This window comes from Prunus persica, chromosome G4 (assembly GCF_000346465.2).
Source record: "Prunus persica cultivar Lovell chromosome G4, Prunus_persica_NCBIv2, whole genome shotgun sequence".
Classification (NCBI taxonomy): Eukaryota; Viridiplantae; Streptophyta; class Magnoliopsida; order Rosales; family Rosaceae; genus Prunus; species Prunus persica.
Window position 1 is genome coordinate 24,600,472 of NC_034012.1, and position 20,181 is coordinate 24,620,652.

A 20,181-nucleotide genomic window follows, 5' to 3' on the forward strand; every position below is an offset into this window, starting at 1 on the left:
TACAAACATAACAAACAAACTTTTACAATAACATACCTTCTCAATCGTTCTCCACCAATCACCAATCACAAATATCCCTAACGATAACAAAATTAATAGCGTTACTACGAATTTACATTAATACATTTAAACTAACGACAAAAAATACATACCCAATGAACGTACTGAATTCACAGCAGAGCAACGGTAGGGAGAGTGAGAGAGAGGCAGAATGCAATGGGAGAGTGAGAGAGAGGCAGAATGCAGAAACTGCATTCTGCCTCTGCAATGGCAGATACTAATATGAAGAAGAAGGACTTTGCACGACGAACAACCCAATCCGTCGCGCAAAATGCCGTCGCGAAAACCCACTTTTCCGTCGCACAAAACAACATTTCCGTCGAGCAATTACCTGTCGACATCTGCTTTTTTGCGCGACGAATAACATTATCCGTCGCACAAAAGTTCGTGGCGCAAGGTTTATATTACGTCGCGCAAATTATTTATTTCGTCGCGCAAGAAAGCACCGGCATTACACTTTACGCGACGAAGGTAATTCCGTCGCGCAAAAAAAGTTTTATCCACCCTGCATTTTGCCGCCAAAAATAAGTATCCCTCGTTTTCTTACGCGACGGTACGTGTTTCCGTCGCGCTAAGTTGTCTTTTGCGACGAAAACGTTCGTCGCGCAAAGTTTTTTACCGCAAAAAAAATTAGACAATTTTCTGTCCATCTTTACGCGACAAAATCTTTGGATTGTCGCGCAATATTGTCATGCGCGACGATTGTTGTCGTCGCGCAAGATTCTGGCGCAAAAAAAAAAACCGGGGTTTTTTCCCCGACCTTTGCGCAACGAAATTAGTTTTGGTCGCGCATAGATTGTTTGCGCGACGAAGAAATTTCGTCGCGCTAGTGTTCTGTTGTTTGCGCTACGGTATTTTTTTTTCGTCGCAATAGTGATTTTTGCGCGACGAAAACATGTTCGTCGCGCAAACTTCCGTCGCATAAATAGTAAATCGTAGTAGTCTCCATTCTGCTGAGGGGTATAGGCCATTGTAAGCTGCCTTTGAATGCCATTAGCTTCACAGAACTCCAAAAAATCAGTAGACAGAAACTCTCCACCCCTGTCACTTCTTATGCACTGCACCTTGTGTCCAGTTTGTAATTCAGTCATGGACTTGAACTTCTTGAAACAATAGAAGGCTTCTGACTTGTTTCTCAAGAAGTATACCCAAATCATTCTTGTGAAATCATCTATAATCAGCATAAAATATCTGTTCCTTGCAACAGACTCATTTCTCATGGGACCACAGAGATCCACATGTACTAGCTCTAGTACTTTGCTTGCTCTTTGAGCTTGATCTTTTAGAAAAACATTTCTGTGCTGTTTTCCAAATTGGCACCCTTCACACACACCACTTTGTTCTTCCAATTTTGGTAAACCATGTACCATTTCTTTATCCCTTAGCTGCTTCAATCCTCCAAAATTCAGAGGACCAAGTCTCTTGTGCCAAATCCATGTGGATTGAAGAAAACTAGTCTTCATTAGTAACTGTTTTTCAACCAGAAAAGAGACAGGATAGCATCTGTTACTCTTCATTTGCACCTTTATGATGAGATAATCCATGGATGGGCTATCAAATACCCTGCACATCCCTTCTCCAAACACCAGACAGTACCCATGTTCATCCATCTGCCCAACACTTAGCAGATTTTCTTTCAATCCTGGCAGATACATTACTTCTCTGATGTATTTCCTGCCCTTTGCTGTATCAATACTCAGTGAGCCAATACCAGCTACACTCACTAGTGGACTAATTGGCATTTGTACTCTCCCAGCTACATTAGTTCTCACATCAACCAGCAATTCTAAATTTCCTGTCATATGATTGCTGCAGCCACTATCAATATACCATTCATTGGTTTTGATCTCAGTGGTTGAGCAATTGGCATAAAACAGGTTTCCTGTAACCTCCATTTGACTTACACAATTAGCCTTCTGCACATTTTTGCTCACTGTACAGTCTCTAGCAAGATGTCCAAATCTGTCACAGCTATAGCATTTTGGTTTTCCCTTATACCTGCACTCACCAAAGTGATGCTTTGAACACACCTTGCATTGAGGCTTTGTGTTTTCCTGATTTGAGAACTGTGTTGAAGTGTGGTTCTGTGCAGAATAATTATTCTGCTGTGACTTGTCTTTTGCCTCCCATGACTTCCCTTTAGAGTTCCAGCTTCTCTGTGACTTAGATGAACCAGACTGAGAAGTATTTTTGTTCTGACCCTTTGAATTCACAGTGAATGAGGCAAATGCCTTCTCAGCTGTATCAACACTATGCATTTCAAGCCTTTGCTCCTGACTCTTCAAAATAGCAGTTACTTCCTGCAAATCCACAGTTTCTAGTGTCTTTGTGTTTTCAATCATAATGCATATAGGGTCATACTTCTTACTTAGACTAATTAACACCTTTTGAACCTGCCTCTCATTTGACAGAACTTCACCAAATGTTTTCATTTGGTTAATCAATTCAGTTAGTCTAGTAAGATATTCAGATAAGGTTTCACTATCACGCATCCTAGTGTATTCAAATTCACGTCTAAGGTTTTGAAGCTTTACCGATCTAACATGCTCTCCACCATGATATTCTGAGTACAGCAGATTCCAAGCCATCTTTGCAGAGTCAGCATTTGCAATTCTGGAAAAAATCTGATCAGAAACAGCATTTTGAATGATACCAAAGGCCTTCGCATCCTTCATGAGAATCGCAGCTGTTTTCTCATCAACTTCTTCTTCTGAACCATCCTCAGATTCCTTCTTCGTCTTTGAATCTAGGATTAAAAACCCCTTTTCTACCAAACCCCATAAACCATATGATCTGAATATGGTTACCATCTTAATCCTCCAAAATTCATAGTTCTCACCTGAGAAAATGGGGATTCTAGCCTCTGAACTTCCAAATCCAGCCATTACGAATTTCAGATTCACCTGGAAACAAGATGTCTTCAGATTCGACCCTTGATCGAGCTCAATCAGCTTCGTGAGCTTAGAATGAGCTCACCTCGATCGATTTTCTTCACAGAACAACGCCCAGCTTTAGATAATCCAACCTGGCTCTGAGGCCATGTTAGAGTTTTAGGATCTGTGTATGAGATTTTGTGAGAAGAGAGAAGAGAATTTAAGAAAACTTGAAGAAATCCAAAACTGCTCTGCTATACGTGTAGCAGAGAGAACATTCTCATTAGCTCAGATTTTCAGTACTACAACACACTCTTAGTGTGAGGAGAAATAACCGTTATGCACAGTACCAGCTGGATGCATTTTATCAAAGCAATCTCAGCCATTCACTATCTAACCAATCAAGCTATGACACCTGGACTAAGTATAAAGAAATACAAATAAGCAGAAAACAAAACTCTTAATCCTGAAATCAACTTAAGCACTTATAATTCAACAAATTTTGCACTCATCTTCACCTAAAATTACATTAAAATAAGAAAAGGGGGTGGAGTAGATGTTAGTTTGACAAGATTGTGTAGCTCGTGATGCGACTTTAGGCATTTGGACTTTTGAATACAGATTAAACGAATACATAAATCAAACTTGGTAAGTGATTATTTACACATCTGACTTACAAAGGGTGGGGATCGATTCTAACTTAACTAGGTTGAGGTGATTTCAAATTTAAATTTTCATAACGATGCTTAGTACAAACTGAAAGTGATTTCAAAAGTAAAAGGTAAGGAAAGTTTACCTGTAACATCAACAAAGACATCATGTGTTAGTTTGTGCATGCGATAATATCGATAAGCAAAAAGAGCCCCAATCAAAAGAATTACTGTTACACCACAACTTGCCGAAGTTATAACCGTTCCAAGTTTTGATTTCTTGGTTGAAACTGCCAAATTTTAAAATCTTAGGTTATTCCTAGGTAATTCAAACATAGTTGGTAAACTGAAATAGTAGAGTTGTACAAAGAATAAACCTCGGAGAACAGAGCCAGAAGCACAAGGCTGCTTCAAGCTAGAACCACAAGCAAGACGTGCTCCTGTAAAACTGTAAGGATAAAACAATTAATAGCAAACCATTAAGGATATATAATATAACTACTGGACAAGTATACAGTAAGTTGCAAATTATAGAATGTAGACGCAATGCTGAAGGAAAATATTATAATAACGGAAAGGTCATCTAGAACCAAATTACACAACATTGGAACCAAAGACGCCATTTTTTATTATAATAAGTAGGAATTTAAGCATTTGAAAAATAATATATATACATCCAAAATGACACTCGTGCTTGATGAAACTATTATAAGTGGCAGTCCAGAAGTCAGATCCTATACCTCGAACTTACTGTAATAGAAGAAGAACTAAACTCGTCTCTTAATGACCATAGCACCATTTCATGATAAAGACATTATCATACATCTTTAGTGCTGGAACTCTCTCAAACCTCTTAGTCAGCCCAGTCCTACACCAACAGTAGGGGTGGGCGAAACCAGACTGAACCAGACCGAACCGGCTAGTTTGGTTAGGATTTTGACAAAAATTAAGGTCATACGGTTCAAAATCCAACTCAGTTCAGCTGGTGGTTTCAATTCCCTCAGGAACGAGAGAACATAACCGAATAATTTCTCACTCTTTTTATTAATTCCACCCGTATCCCTCCTAGATAATCATCTTTTTCCCCTAGCTCTAGCCACATAAACCTATCTCTCCAGTGAAGGAATTAAACAAAGACATCCTTCGCATAACTCCTTTAGCATGCAGACAAACACAAAACAAGGATGTATTTAAAAATAATATAAATTATATGAGTATGATATATATATATATATATATCCAATTTTCTATAACAGGGTTAACCGTACTTACGGATAACCAAGGTCGCCCGACCAGTGCATGTTGGTAAACTGGCCGTGCAAAATCTCTTACAATAAGAATTCGTACTTATTGCTGATGCCAATACATCAATACAAGGGAATATAAAAGGAAATGAGAATCAGAGTTTAATGGGATTTACTTGAATTTTGGAATTGTAAAGAATTGCATTGGAACTCTTCCGGTTAACTCATTCGATGAAAGATCCCTGCCCAAAAAAAAAAGGAATTTATAAATGGTAAAGAATTTCACACAGTGTGCAAGCTCAGATAGGCATGCAATTATATTTAGGCAATAAGTCAAACAGCAGGATTGCGAAAAAAAGGAATTGCTTACAGTTCAGTCAACCCGCTAATGTTTGAAAGTGAATCCGGAATATGTCCAGATATGTGGTTACCCCTCAATACCCTGAAGCACAGGTGAGATGATTAATTTTTCTTTTCTGGAGAACAGGAAAGTGTTCACAAGATAGTACTTTCCAATATAAACAGTTGTAGAACACTCAGATAAGACAACAGCATAAGTAACTGCTACAGATCAAGGCAATTCCCCAATAAATACAAGAACATTTTACATATATAGACAAAAAAGAAAGTTGGAATCTTTTAGGAAGGGAAATGCAGCCTTACAAATGCTTTAAATTGGACAGTTGACCCCAGGTATTGGGTATAGGACCTCTGAAATTATTGTTTGCAAGATTTAGTTTCTGTAGTTGTGTCATGTTGGCAAGATAAATGGGTAACAGGCCCGTTAGACTATTATCCTGGAAGTCCCTGCATAAATAAAGTTATTTTATCAAAATTCAGAAGGATTTTGGGACCACGGATGGTGTTTCTGAGTAGGTAGTACTGAGACGAATTCGTAGACATGCGGTAGGCTTGAATCGGAATTGTAACGAAAAAATTACGGGCAAAACACTATCAGTGGCAAAACTGTAAATATTTCAAAAAGTTTGGTAAAAATTAGATTTTTCACCTCAGCTCTCTCTCTCCTCGTGCGCGCTCGACACTCTCTCTCTCCTCAGTCTCTCTCTCTCCTCGACACCGACTCTCTCTCTCCTCGGTTCTCTCAGCTCCGGCCACGGCAGGACAAGAGACCGGTCCCGATCGATCCACCTTGATGTCCCGATCAAGACCTGCCCGTTTTCCCCGTCGGAAACCACGAACTCCGGCTGCGAGCTCGACTGTTTTGAACCGGAGCTTTCTCGCTGCTGCCTCCGCCGCCCAAACCCGGTGAGTGAGCTATGGTTTCTCATCCATTTTTCGAGCCCTAGCTGACTGTTGTATAGGTTTGGACCGATTCGTTGTCTAGGAAATCGATTAGAAAATCTAGGTTTTGGCCGGATTTCAAAATGAAATTTCGGCCAGTTGCCGCCCGAATTGGACCTTCCCATAGTTGAATGAAGTGATCCTGACCTTGAGTAGAAGCTAGGGTAGGAAGGGTGAGCTCGGGTGTGAAGTTTTTCCGTTCCCGGAATTACTCTACACACCCACGCACTGCCGGCATGTGGACAAGGCTGGTGAGGTTGTAAATTAACCCGATGAGATCCTTAGGTTGTCACGAGAGCATAGGAATTCGCGGATCTCAATTCGGATGTCGTTTGGCTATCGAACGAATTTTCGCATATTGTGCGTTATCCAGGTTCGATAGGTTCCGACCGTTAGATCTTTCCCGAATTAAAATATGTTGTTCTAGGTATTCCTAGGACCATATGGGACTTCACGAATTATGAATCGGAGCCCCAGATGTTCCGATTCAATAATGCAAAGTTTGCGGGTTAACGATAACCGTAAAATCGCGAACGATTCCTAAACCTGTAATCGGACCTTAGGATACCTTCTTCAATGTGCACGTATGGGGAATTTGGGATTTAAGCATTCAATTTGTGATTTTCGCTTCGACGTAATTTTATATTAATTAACGGTTCGTATCTCGAAATAGGTGTTTCGACTGCACGTACTCAGCAGGCAGGACCCTCACGTGGTCAGGAAGCGTGGGAATACTTGTGAGTGGACTTTGTTTTCAATCATATGCATGGTTTTAATTGATGAAAGATTTTTGCATAATGTTTTAATGGCTTATTGAATATATATTATATTCATGAGTTGATTATGTTGGTTGTATAGCGCTTGGCAATATATTGTGAGTTTGGCATTGTGGGTTTTGAGAGTGCATTTTATATGGTTGTGGAGAAGTATATTTATATATTCTCTATAGACGAGATACTTGGGTTGTTGAAGGGTGTTGTGGAAGAATTTGATTTTTGAGAGAAGTTGTATGATTACACTATGTAAGTACCTTCCCCAGTTATCAGTCTCACTCGCGGCGTTGGATGTTCCGGCGTGTAAGACACTTTCCATATGTGGCGTTGGATGTTCCGGCGTATGAAAAGACTTTGTATAGTGTTTAGGGTCATCACCATGGCGTTGGATGTTCCGGTGTGTGCTGATCCAGTCTGCGCGCGTAGGACATAGTTTAGGAGCTACACATGGCGTTGGATGTTCCGGTGTGAGAGCTTTGGAGTTTCGTCCCCCGGTTGGACCGCTCATCCCTAGACACAGGATAGCACCTGAAAATCCTACGGACTAGTCAAACGATCCCCCAGTTGGATTGTTTCCCCGGTACCTAGGTGGTGTGATGAGTATATCGTATAGCTATTTATAGTTATATATATATGTATATTTTTATGTATACGTATAGTTGAGTGAGTGAAGAATTAGAGTTTTTCGGTGGTTTGACAGGAGTTGTAAGATTGAGAGAATGGGATTCTTTTTTAAGGAGATAACTGGTGTTTTAGAATAGTTTTAATGAATGTTGTTTTGAGTAATTATTTATTGAATTGTGAACCTGCATGACTTGAGCATTATTTTTACATGGTGGGGTTACTATATTGTTTTTAACTGCAAATCTGGTTTTTGTCCACTCACATATTTTCTGTTTTGCGCACCCCAGCCAGTAGTCGGTCCAGGAAGCATGCAAGTGGTGTACGAGGCTCGAACTGTGAATCTTTCTAGTTAGGAACTGAGTAATTTCTTCTACTCAACTGTTCTTGTAATCTAAATTCAGAAGATATTCTGTATTGCCCATGGTAGATTTTACTTGTGAGGCCGGAGGCCACTCTAGTATGACTTGTAGAATTAAGAAAGCATGCTGCTGGTTGGGATTTTTATTTTATGTATGTTGCAGGTTGAATAGTTTTTGTTGGGATTGCTTAATTACAGGGGAGACTCTGCCAAATTTTTGGTAGAATGTCTCGGTTTCTTAGTAAGTGGGCCCGGCATCAGGAAGATGTCGGAATAAAGACGGGGTCCACTTCGGTTTTCGGGAAATTCCGAGGCGGGTCCTGTCACTCTCTCTCTCTCTTGGTACCAGAGCACAAACTAGTGATCCAAATCAGGTTTCAGCCAATGGATTATGTTACATTTTCTGACACCATCAGCCCCAGAATACTAATGCATCAAGAAGTTGACTTACAGGCTAGCCAAAAATTTCAGTTTAGTAATCGAAGGAGAAAGCGTTCCAGAAAATCCATTTGATGCCAGGCTCCTGCAAAGTAGTACATTCACAAACTAAATGTACTGCAATGATAAATGATTTTCAAAGATGGCGATATTAATAAAATATATATTTTTCATGATCATAAAATTTAGTTTAACTTACAGGGATATGACATTTCCATTTCTACAAGTGACATGAGACCAGCTAAAACAGGGGCTAACGAGATTATTATTCCAATCTGTTATTCGGCCACTGGAATCATTCAGTGCCCTAAGCAAATCGATCAATGCTTCACCTGCACATTATCGTAAGTGAAGAACGAAATTGTATGTAGAACCATAAATGGCCGGTGAAAAGAACTTTTGTTTATATTACAATTCTGATAAATGAAAAATGAAAAATTCTTGGACTTAGGTAAGGCAGAACACAGAAACCATGTGAGCACGGCAGTAGATAAGGTAGAACACATAAAGCCTGTGAGCACGATAGTAGATAAGGCAGAAGCAATGACAAAGGGCAAGGCCACAGCAACAACAACGACAATGACCACATCAACGGAAAGCAAAGCAAGCAAAGACAACATCAACGGTGGCAACATCGACCACAACAGAAACACACCAGCAAAGGCATAAGCAACAATACTAGCACCATAACATGCATGAGCAACAATACTGGTACCGAACAACAGCAATATAAGGCACTGGCACCAGCAAGAGCATTAAGGCAGGGACATAACAGGCATCATCAACAGTAATCAACATTGTCCCCAACAAGAGTCATAATAGGCAGGAGCAATAATATTGTCCCTAACAAGAGACATAACAGGGATGAGCAACGGTACTGGCACCAGCAAAGGACATAGTAGTCAGTAGCAATAACAATGACAAATACTTCCATTATCGCACAAACAACTTATCTTCACTCCCCCTCTTCCCCTGAAGAGAACGGGTCATCAGAACCATAAGAGAAGTGGCACTTAAGAAACAGAAGTTGACTGACGCTCAAATGTAGAAGAATCAGTCATGGCAGATAGGTAGCTAAATTGCAGTGGAATAGATAAGCAGCGATGTCACTCCCCCTCAAATCCGACGATGTATGAGAGTCGAGATTTGGAGAAAGCAATACCGAAAAATAAAGTTGCAGCACCCAAATAAAGTTGCATCTATTTCCCCATCAAATCTGACACTGGTAAAGGGTCGAGATTTGGAAGAAGATAAATTGAAATAATAGTAAAGAGACTCAAACATGCCAGTCTCGTGGCAGAAACAAATGCAAGAGGGGAAGGTGGTAGCATACGGCTGTCCCATGTAGAAAAAACTTTAGAAAAAGAGAATAGTAAGGGAGGAAACCCAACAAATCATGAACAAAGACAAAGACAAAGATAAGGTGCTCAAACAGGAATTAGAGCAAAGGACACCGAAAAAAGGAAACCTTTCATGTGTGGAATAGGAATAGATAGAGTGCCCATCAAAGGGAAGCAATATTATATAAGGGAGTTGTGAAAGCGAGAGATAATGCAGTGAGAAAACAACAAAATGGAAAAGGTTGGTAAAAGAAAGATGAGAAATAGAGAGGACCTGAAAAGAGTTTGGTTGCATAGCAGGGGAAACCACATCGATAGATCAAAGAGGAAGAAACTAAAGATATTTAAAAAGTAAAGCATGGGAAATTGCATGTGACAATTTTTAAAAAGAAACTAGTGGAAGAAAGTGAGGTGCTAGAACCGAAAAAAGCATAGAATAACGCTGTGATTGAAGGAAAATAATGACAAAGGAAGGTATCTGTGAGGAAATAGACAAACAGAGAAAGGGATGAATATTGGAAAGAGGCCAAAGGTAGAAAGAAATAAGCATAAGGGTAAAAGGGAAGGAGATAGAAAAATAAATAATAAACACCCAACGGGAAAGGCTAGAGTGACAAAGCTGGAGAGATGGCGTGGGGAAAGAACACAACAAACACCAGCCATTGGGCATAGACAAACAAAAGAGATAAACATAAATAAAAGAGAGCTAAATAGAGCAAAGAGAGAAACAAAGAAAGGGTGCTCAAAACTGAGAAGCAGAAAGGCAACTCAAGAGAACAGCCGAAGACGACAGAGATTTGCAGAACAGTCAAAGGAAAGGCTCGGCGAGTGGTGACAAGGCTCGTGGAGGAAAGCAACGGCTCAGTGAGGGGTGATGAGGCTCACGGAGTAAAAAGACCTGTTATGAAGTTTCAAAGATAAAGAAGCTGGGACATCAAGAAAGACCATCTGGCATACAAAGATTAAAAATTAAAAAATTTGGAACAATAGCAAAGAAGCATGTGAAGGCTAGGTGTGGTGAAAACACATATGAGAGGATTGATCAAAAGAAGATGACTATACAAGATGAAGACCTATGATGGGTTAGGAATGAGGAGTGCCAACGACTCTCAATTTGACAGAGGTTATCACATGTTAGAAACTAGGCTCTGATACTATGTCAAACAAAGTAGGGTAAATATTCAATTATGCTCAGATACGCTCATATTTTTACTCTTCTCCAATATGGAGGTATTTATACAAGTACAAAGCTGTGTTAACCCTAAATAAAATAAGAAATATATCTAAATTACAATAGGAAGTAAATCTCTATTACAATAGGACTAAATAATAATTGATAAGTAACCAAAATTCTAATAAAATTAGGAACCAAAATCCTAAGTAAGTAAGGAACCAAAATCCTAACTAAATAAGGACTTGCTAACAGCACAATCTTGATGCACTATGAGAATCGAGGCGCTGGCCACAATGTTGGACGATGCCAATGCATCTCCCAAGGGTCCGAGCTCCGGGCAGTCACCCCACTCGGATAGCCCGAACATGAGTGGTGAGGAACCTGTTTGCCCTCTTCCCACGATATAAAGATCATAGTCATTTCCCATGGCGCTTATCAATTTGAGAGTTTCTTCTCCATTGTTCAACACCTCGTGAATTAATTTTATGGAAGGTTGGTTCCTAGTATTGAGCACAAAGCTCTCTATATATTGGTCATCTAGTTGTTTCTCCTTCTCATTTTCCTCTATCACCTCTAAAATATTCTTCTTTTCGTCCTCATCATGATCGTGATCATTATTATTAGGATTGTTGGGAGGGAGATCTGAATGAACTGCCGCATCTTTACTGACGATGAAAACAACCACAGTTAAGCTGATATTAGGTTTAGGGTTAGGATTGCTGGCCATCCTCCATGCATATGCCAATGCCTCGCGGTCATCTGACCCACTAATGAAGAGCATGGCACAGCGGCAGCAGCCATGGCCATCTTCATTTTTAATGTTAGATGAATCGGTGAGTCCACGATCCACGAAGATGGCCACTAAACAAGAAGCGTTCTCTAGAAGGTTCTTGTTAATGCCTCTAAAAGAGGGGTTTCCGTTGTCCATTCCCCCGTCAATGGTGGATTGCTTGTGGAAAGGAATGATTATGAGGTCTGCACTCTTGTCGTCCGCAAGATTGCAAATGTCCTCATGCATGGAGGCGTAAGAGGACACAACAGTTAGTGCCTCCACGAACAAGCTGCTTTCTTCACTTTCGGTCTCAAGTTTTTCAAAAGAAGCGACAATTTGGTCAGAAGGCGAAGAGTGCTTTTGATTTTTGGTTGTAATTTTACTTGTCTTACGAATATTGCTGCATGTGTCGTGGACTATGAGCATGGCAGAAGCATGGCCACTGAGCTCCCTCAGATGGACCGCAAAGATGAACATCGGGGATTGTTTGGTGGGATTGGAAATCTCCAACAGATTGATGACGCTTGAAACATTGCTTGTTGAATGGAAGCAAGTAAGGATTCGAAACTCTGAGTTGGGTTGTATGCTTCTTATGCTTCTGTGCGTGTGCTGCTTAGATGGCACATTCGACTTGTAAATCAAAGCCGAAATGGGTCCAACCGCTGCCGTCATTATCAAAATTGCAAGCATCATTACTGAAAAAGTATTGTGGTCCAAAACCTGCATTTATATATATATATATATTTGCCAATTAAAACAATATAAAATCAGGAATTTAACCTGCAAAATTATATATATATATACACACACACAAAAGAGAGTATTAATTAGTTATTATTGTACGTTAATTCATGAAAATGAAATGGTGATGATGAATAGGTAGGACCTAAAGAGAGTAGTTAGCTGATTAGATTAGTTTGTTATTAGTTACTCTTGTAAGTGATTAGTTAGAGCTGTTGTAACAGCCTGTACAGGTGGCTTTATCTATTGTATAGAGTAGACAAGTGTTATATACTCTTCTGTAATCTTTTCTCAATTAATTAAATGAGAATCATAAATTCCTTTATGGTATCATACGCCTATTCGATCCTCTCTCCCTTTTCTTCCAACCTGTGATTTTCTCACCAACCAAACAGTGCTTTTCTCATCAACCAAACAGTTTCTTCCGCTCTAATTCTCTGATTTCCATGGCTTCTAAGACCAATTCTTCTTCTTATGCGCCTTCTGTCTCTCTCACATCGTCTTCAATCCCTGCTTTTGCGACTGTTACTGTTCAAAACATCGCAGGCATGGTTCCGATCAAACTTCAAGCTGGCAATTATTTGTTGTGGAAGAATCTTTTTCTTCCTGTTCTTCGCAAATACAAGCTCCTTGGCCTTCTCACCGGTGCTGATCTGCGGTCGTCGAAGACAATTGTTAACGATGCTGGTTGCATTGTTGATAATCCCGCCTTCGATCTGTGGTATGATAAGGATCAATCACTCATGATCTGGATCATCTCTACTCTCTCGACGGATTTGCTATCTCATACGGTTGGCATTGAGTATTCTCGTGATCTCTGGGAGATGTTGGAAAAACATTTTGCTGGAGTCTCTCGTGCAAATGTTCATCATCTTCGTCAGCGTCTTCAGAATCTTGTCAAAGGGGATCTGTCTATGGTTTCCTATCTGCAACAGATGAAGGAAATTGTTGATGGCTTGGGCGATGCTGGATATCCTCTAACTGATGATGATTTGGTGGCTTACATTCTTGCAGGTCTCTCTGAAGAGTACGATTCCTTCGTCACTTCTATTGAAACTCGTCGGGAAAAAGTTTCCTCTGATGAACTTCACGGTTACCTTCTCGGTCGTGAAGCTGCTCTTCTGAAGCGCAAACTCCGATCCAATTCCTCTGGACCTACGGAACCGTTTCATGCTTATGCCGCCACTCCTCGTTCTTCACAGCACTTTTCTCGCTCACGTGGTTCCAACAACTCTTAGCACTTTTCTCGCTCACGTGGTTCCTCCCACTCGTGGTCTGCTTCCGTCACCGCCTTCCAATTTTGCCCCAAATTTTTCTTCTCCTCCACAATTTGGTGCGCAAGGGTTTCACAGCCCCAATTTTTCTCGAAATTCAATCCCTGGGGGTGGTAATTCCAATTTAGGAGGTTCTTCTTCATTCAATTCTGCTGGTTTTTCTTCTGGCCCTGTTCTTGTGTGTCAGTTCTGCAACAAGAAAGGTCATGCCGCTAACACTTGTCGCAAATTGGGCCGTCTGCTCAATGCTTCTAGCAGTTCTTCATCTTCTGGACCATTTACTGGCTACTATGCTAATCCACAGTGTGCTGCTTCCTCTCCTTCTTGGATTGTTGACTCTGGCGCTACTGCTCATGTGACTGCTACTAATCAGCACCTGCAGAATTCTTCTCCATTCACTGGCTCTGACTCTTTGCAAGTTGGTAATGGTAATTGCTTACCAATTTCTCACACTGGTTTTACTCGCAAACACACTCCTTCTGCTGTTTTTACTTTAAAGGATGTGTTACATGTTCCTTCTATTAAACACAATTTGTTATCGGCAAATAAGTTTCTTCGTGACAACTCTTGTTCACTAACGCTCTATCCTGATTCCTTCACAATTAAGGACTTAGCTACGAAGAGGATGCTCTTCCAAGGTCTCAGTGAGGATGGTGTCTATCGACTTCCTACTGGTCCTGCAGCTCCTTTTTCATCAAGTCCTTCAATTGCTTTTCTGGCTAATAAATGTGATATCCTCACTTGGCACAAGAGGTTGGGTCATCCTCACTTTTCTTTATTTCGCAAGATTGTTAGTGGCAATCATCTACCTGTTAGTGGTGACTTGTCTGAGTCCTTAATATGTTCTGATTGTATGGTTGGGAAAGCTCATAAGCTTCCTTTTGTTAGTTCTGCACATAAGTCCACCAAGCCTTTAGAGCTTGTGCATTCGGATGTTTGGGGTCCCAGTCCCACTGTTTCAGCTCTTGGTTATAAGTACTATGTTTTGTTTCTGGATGATTACACTAAATACGGCTGGTTGTATCCTTTGAAATATAAATCAGATGTGCTTGCAACTTTTAAAGTGTTTAAGGCCAAGTTAGAAAACTTGTTGAACTCTAGGATCAAGATCTTGAGGAGTGATTCGGGTGGTGAGTACTTAAGTACTGCTTTCCAAGATTTTTTAAACACAGAGGGTATTGTGCATCAGTTGAGTTGTCCACACACCCCTGAACAGAATGGCAGTGCCGAACGCAAGCACAGGCATATTGTTGAGCTTGCTAGGACACTGTTTGCTTCTTCTTTCCTTCCACATCGCTTTTGGGTAGATGCTTTTCAAACTGCCTTGTATCTCATCAATCGGTTACCCTTTACTTCTTCTGCACAGTCTCCTTGGGAATTGTTGTTTAAACACACTCCAAATTATACTACTTTGAAAGTGTTTGGTTGTCTCTATTTTTCTTGGTTACAACCATATAGTTCCTCAAAGTTGGATCCTAAAAGCAGGCCTTGTGTCTTTCTTGGATATAGCTTAAATCATTCCGGTTATAGATGTCTAGATATTTCTCCTGGCAAGCTTTTTATTTCCAGGCATGTTCTTTTTAATGAAACATCTTTTCCTTTTGCAACCCAAGCTCCCTCTGTTTCATCTTCTCCTATCTCTGCTTCTTCAGTTCCTATTTCTCTTACTTTTTCTTTCCCGATTTCTCCTACTTCTCCTTCCTCTTCACAATCCCCTAGTTCCATTTCTCCTTCTTCTGAATCTGTTCTTTCTTTACCTTCTCAAGAACAAATCCTTCCTTCTCTCCCTTCTCAGGAATCTGTAGTTCCTTCTTCTCCTAATCGTCATCCTATGGTTACTCGATCAAAAAGTGGAATTTTAAAGCCCAAGGCTCTCTCTGCAACTAAGCACCCTATTCCTACTTTTGTTCAGTCTACTACTTTAATTCCTCCTACTCCTCAGACTTATAAGCAAGCAGCAACCCACAAAGTTTGGATTGCTGCCATGGCCTCTGAAATTGCTACTCTTCAAAAGACTCAGACATGGACCCTGGTCCCTCCCAATCCCTCTTATAATTTAGTGGGTTGTAAGTGGGTTTTTCGGACCAAGTTTAAATCTGATGGGTCTGTTGATAAGTTCAAAGCTCGTTTGGTTGCTAAAGGGTACAATCAACAGGAAGGTATTGATTTTCATGAAACTTTTAGCCCCGTGGCAAAACCTGTTACTATTCATCTTTTGTTATCCTTAGCTGTGCAATATGATTGGTTCCTTAATCAACTTGATGTCAGTAATTCTTTTCTGCATGGGTTCTTGAAGGAAACTGTGTATATGAGCCAACCACCAGGTTTTCATGATCCCTCCAAGCCTGATTTTGTTTGCAAGTTGAATAGGAGTTTGTATGGTCTTAAGCAGGCGCCCCGGGCTTGGTATGAGGAGCTCTTTAAAGCACTTATTTCTCTGGGTTTCAGATCATCACAAGCTGATTCCTCATTGTTTATTAAGGGTGGCTCTTCTTTAATCCTAGTTTTGGTTTATGTCGATGACATTATTGTGACTGGGAACAATAATGCAGCCTGTCAAGCTCTTATTCAGCAACTCAGTGAAAAATTTCCTGTCAAAGACTTGGGTCCTTTGCATTTTTTCCTTGGGTTAGAGGTTAAACGCACTGCTTCTGGTTTATTCTTGTCTCAGACTAAATATGCTTGTGATCTTCTCCAGCGAACTGATTTTCTTGGTGCCAAACCATGTGCCACTCCCTTGGGGTCCTACAAATTGGACAATTCTGGAATGTTGCTTTCTGATCCTACTTTCTATAGATCTACAGTTGGTGCTCTTCAATACTTGACATGGACACAGCCTGATTTGTCCTTTGCTGTAAATTTGGTATGTCATCATCTTCACCAACCTCGCACTAATCATTTGGGTGCTGTAAAGAGAATCCTTAGATATCTTAAAGGTTCTCTTGATATGGGAATCTGTTTTCGCAAAGGTCCCCTTGTTATGCAGGCCTATTTTGATGCCGATTGGGCAGGATGCCCCTTGGATCGTCGGTCTACTAGTGGTTGGTGTGTTTTTCTTGGTTCAAATTTAATTTCTTGGTCTGCCAAGAAGCAACCTACAGTTTGTCGCAGTTCTACTGAATCTGAGTACAGAGGTATTGCCATGACTGCTGCTGAACTTGTTTACATTGCTAAGCTGTTTAAAGATATTGGTTTTCAGCTTCCTTCTGCTCCGTTACTTTGGTGTGATAATCAATCTGCCCTTCATTTGGCTTCTAATCCTGTTTTTAGTGCTCGCACAAAACATGTTGAGGTTGATTATCATTTCATCAGGGAGTTGGTTCAGCATGGTATTCTTCATTTACGGTTTGTTGACACTACTAATCAGCTCACAGTTATCTTTACAAAGTCTCTTCCTTCTGCGCCGCCACGAGCTTCTTGGTTTGGACTTGGCTCGATGTCATCTTCTTTGAGAAGCCTTCCGTCATTGGAGCTGTCCAAGGAATGATCACTGGCCTCGTCTGCATTACTCCTGCTGCAGGTACGAATTACGTAAGTTCTCAAGTTGACTTTTTTCCCGCTTTTCAAACTTTGACCCAAAAAAAAACAAAGCAAAGTTGACTTATATTTATCATCCCAATTAATAAAAACAAAATTAATATACTTACTTACTCGTCACAAAACGCAATGCCTTCCATTAATTAATCCAGAAAAATTAAGTTTATTTGACTTTTCACTACTTATATTTACGTTCCCTCACAGAACACGTTCTAGTTCTATTTGGTATCCTACTTGGATCCAATTTTATAAACTCAAAAACAAATTTGAAGTTTACAACCACAAAAACCCGTTTGAAATGCCCCTTTTTAAAAACTCAAACTCAAGAAAAATTCAAAAGCACCCTTTATTAAAAACAAAAAAAATGAGGTTTTATAGTTTTTTTCTCTCTCCTCCCTCTCTCTCCTTCCTCTTCCGTCACTCCTTCTCTCTCCTCCCTCTCCCTGTCTCTTTCTCTCTCCTTCCACTCCTCTCTCTCTCTCTCTCTCTCTCTCCCCCCTTTTATTTTGGAGGTTTCAATTTGGGAATTTAGGATTTCTGATTTAAATTTCAATTTTTTTAGATCTTAAAAATAGTTTGGAGTTCAATACCAAAAAAGTTTTTAAATCTTAAAATCACCATTTGAAAACTCATATTTTAAAAAAGAATCATAGTTTTTGAAATTTTTTTTTTTTTTTTTTTTTGAGTAGGATACCAAACAAGGCCAATTTCCAAAAAAAATTCTCATATGGTTCTCTAACGTTTTCTCTAAATATATTTGCATCTCTTTTTCTTTTTTTCTATATATTATTTAGCCAGTTTTTAACAGGAGAGGTGACTCATGGCATGTTGTGTTGACCATGCACAGTCATTTAATTAACCATATTAACTAGCTAGCTTTTATTTTAGTTTTGTTTGTTCATATACTGATACAATATTATTGTTTAAATATGTAAATTATTTAGGTCTGGTTCAAGGATGGGCCGCTATAGTGATGGGAGTTATGTCAGGCAGTGTGCCATGGTTCACCATGATGATAGTGGACAAGAGGTGGAAACTGCTATCCGCAGTTGACGACACCCTTGGTGTAGTTCACACCCATGCCGTGGCCGGGTTTCTTGGCAGCGTTTTAACGGGGCTTTTCGCTGAGCCTTGAACTATGTGCACTCTTTTGCCCGTCACAAACTCGCGCGGATGCGTGTACGGAGGCTCAGGAGGAATGCAAATCCTCAAACAAATTGTGGGAGCCCTATTTATCATTGGATGGAATATTGTGGTCACCTCCATTATTTGCCTAGTCTTACGGTGTATAGTTCCGTTGCGCATGCCGGAGGAACAGTTGCTGATTGGGGATGACGCAGTGCATGGAGAAGAGGCATATGCATTGTGGGGTGATGGGGAGAAGTATGATGTTACTAGGCATGAACTTTGCTCCGATGATACGTCACACGCTCAAAAATATCCATCCAGTGGTGCCACTCAGGTGGTCTAACTCAAAGTTATATATTATTTATGTTAATAATCTGTTCCAAAAAGAAAAAAGAAAAAAAAGGCCAAAAATGAAAAGAAGAAAAAACGAAGTACGAAAAATAGGTGTTATTGTCAATTATTATCTTATTTTCTAGTGATCTTTTCAATGTTTTATGTAAACTGCCTATTGACTCCGGTAATTATTATGCACTTTATTCAGCAAAATTTGGAACACCAAACCATTTTTAACATGTTTAAGATTATTAGCCCCTTTTTTTAATTTACAAAATATAATCACTAGAGCCCTCTCGAATAGTGTTACCCTTACTTGAACCCTAGCATTAGTGCTTGGATCTTTATTAGTAACTACAAAGGCTCCATTTGGTGGAGAGAGATTTTCATGCAACAGGAATAACACTTTTTGTTATCTTTGATCAATAGAGCAATAACATGCGGGATAATTCTTTCACGTGTCATTGCATTATTGACCGAGAATAGCTAAACAATGATATTCTCATTACAAGAAATTTATTTTTTGCATTTGGTGGATGGATAAAAACACTTGATTGGATCCATAATCATACTCTTGTGTTTAGTGGCCCAAGTCCACTTGGATTGGATTACTTCTAAATTCTATTCCTGTCAAACTCAATTTTAGTAGGATTAGGAATCCCCCCAAACCTAGGGGTGGACATTTAAACTAGAAAACCGAAAAACTGAGCCGACAAAAAACTGCAATTTTGTACAGTTCTAGTTCTGATTCTTGTAGTGAAAAAGCTTGACTGGGTCAAACCAGACCGACTACATATTTTTAAAATTTTTGATAAATATTTAACCCCATTACTAAATTTGTAAGCCTATAACTAATCTTTCTCTAAATCACCTATATTTTTTAGGCCCAATCACCTCCCTTTGCATTAAATTAGGTCACTTGTGAATTTTTAAAATTCAAAAATAAATTTTAAAAAAACAAGGGTATACTAGTGATTTGCCCCTGAACTTGTACTTAATTTTCGATTGACCCCCTATCCTTTTTTTTTTTCGAAAATTAAGGAAATGAACTTTTTTTTTCTGCCAATTTCCCCCATATCATCTAAATTCTCAACATTTCATCCAATTTTCAGTTAAATCATTTTTTTAAAATTACTTTTTTAAAAAAAATTGAAGAAAAATAGTAAACCTAATGCCAACCCCTTCCATCTCCTCCCTTCCTCCTCCCATTCTCCCATGCCCACCATCCTTTTCTCCCAGACCAATCCCCCACCCCGACACCTTTCAATCCACAGACCCCTCCCTCCTCCTCTCCCTTTTTGTTCTTTCACCCACAGACTCATCACCACCATCCCCAACAGACCTTCCTCCCTTTTCGCCGTCACCGCCTCCTCTCTCTCTCTCTCTCTCTCTCTCTCTCTCTCTCCACACACACACACACTCCCTCAATTTCCCACCCCATCTATCAATTTCAATACCTCCACATTCAAAAAGCTCACAGTCGATCCAAGCCTTTCAATGCCTCCCATCTCAAGCTTTTTCCAAACTCACACAAAACCCATCAACCAAAACATCAAAAAA

The 20,181-nt window shown here is 39.9% G+C and overlaps 2 protein-coding genes and 1 long non-coding RNA gene across 3 annotated transcripts; all 3 read right to left on the minus strand.

Annotated features, from left to right (window-relative positions):
• Positions 3,426 to 5,211, minus strand: LOC109948755 (probable LRR receptor-like serine/threonine-protein kinase At5g63710). Its single transcript, XM_020562465.1, has 5 exons — positions 5,198 to 5,211; positions 5,004 to 5,069; positions 3,961 to 4,031; positions 3,730 to 3,873; positions 3,426 to 3,451 (listed from the first exon to the last, which is right to left on the minus strand). Exons 2-5 carry the CDS (start codon positions 5,030 to 5,032, stop codon positions 3,426 to 3,428), a joined length of 270 nt encoding a protein of 89 aa, XP_020418054.1. The 5' UTR covers positions 5,033 to 5,069; positions 5,198 to 5,211.
• On the minus strand, positions 5,565 to 8,588 carry LOC109948574. Its single transcript, XR_002271232.1, has 3 exons — positions 8,522 to 8,588; positions 8,336 to 8,407; positions 5,565 to 5,634 (listed from the first exon to the last, which is right to left on the minus strand). It is a non-coding gene; the product is annotated as an uncharacterized LOC109948574 (long non-coding RNA).
• Positions 11,063 to 12,280, minus strand: LOC18780248 (cation/H(+) antiporter 15). Its single transcript, XM_007213319.2, has one exon. The coding sequence runs from the start codon at positions 12,278 to 12,280 to the stop codon at positions 11,063 to 11,065; it is 1,218 nt and encodes a 405-aa protein (XP_007213381.2).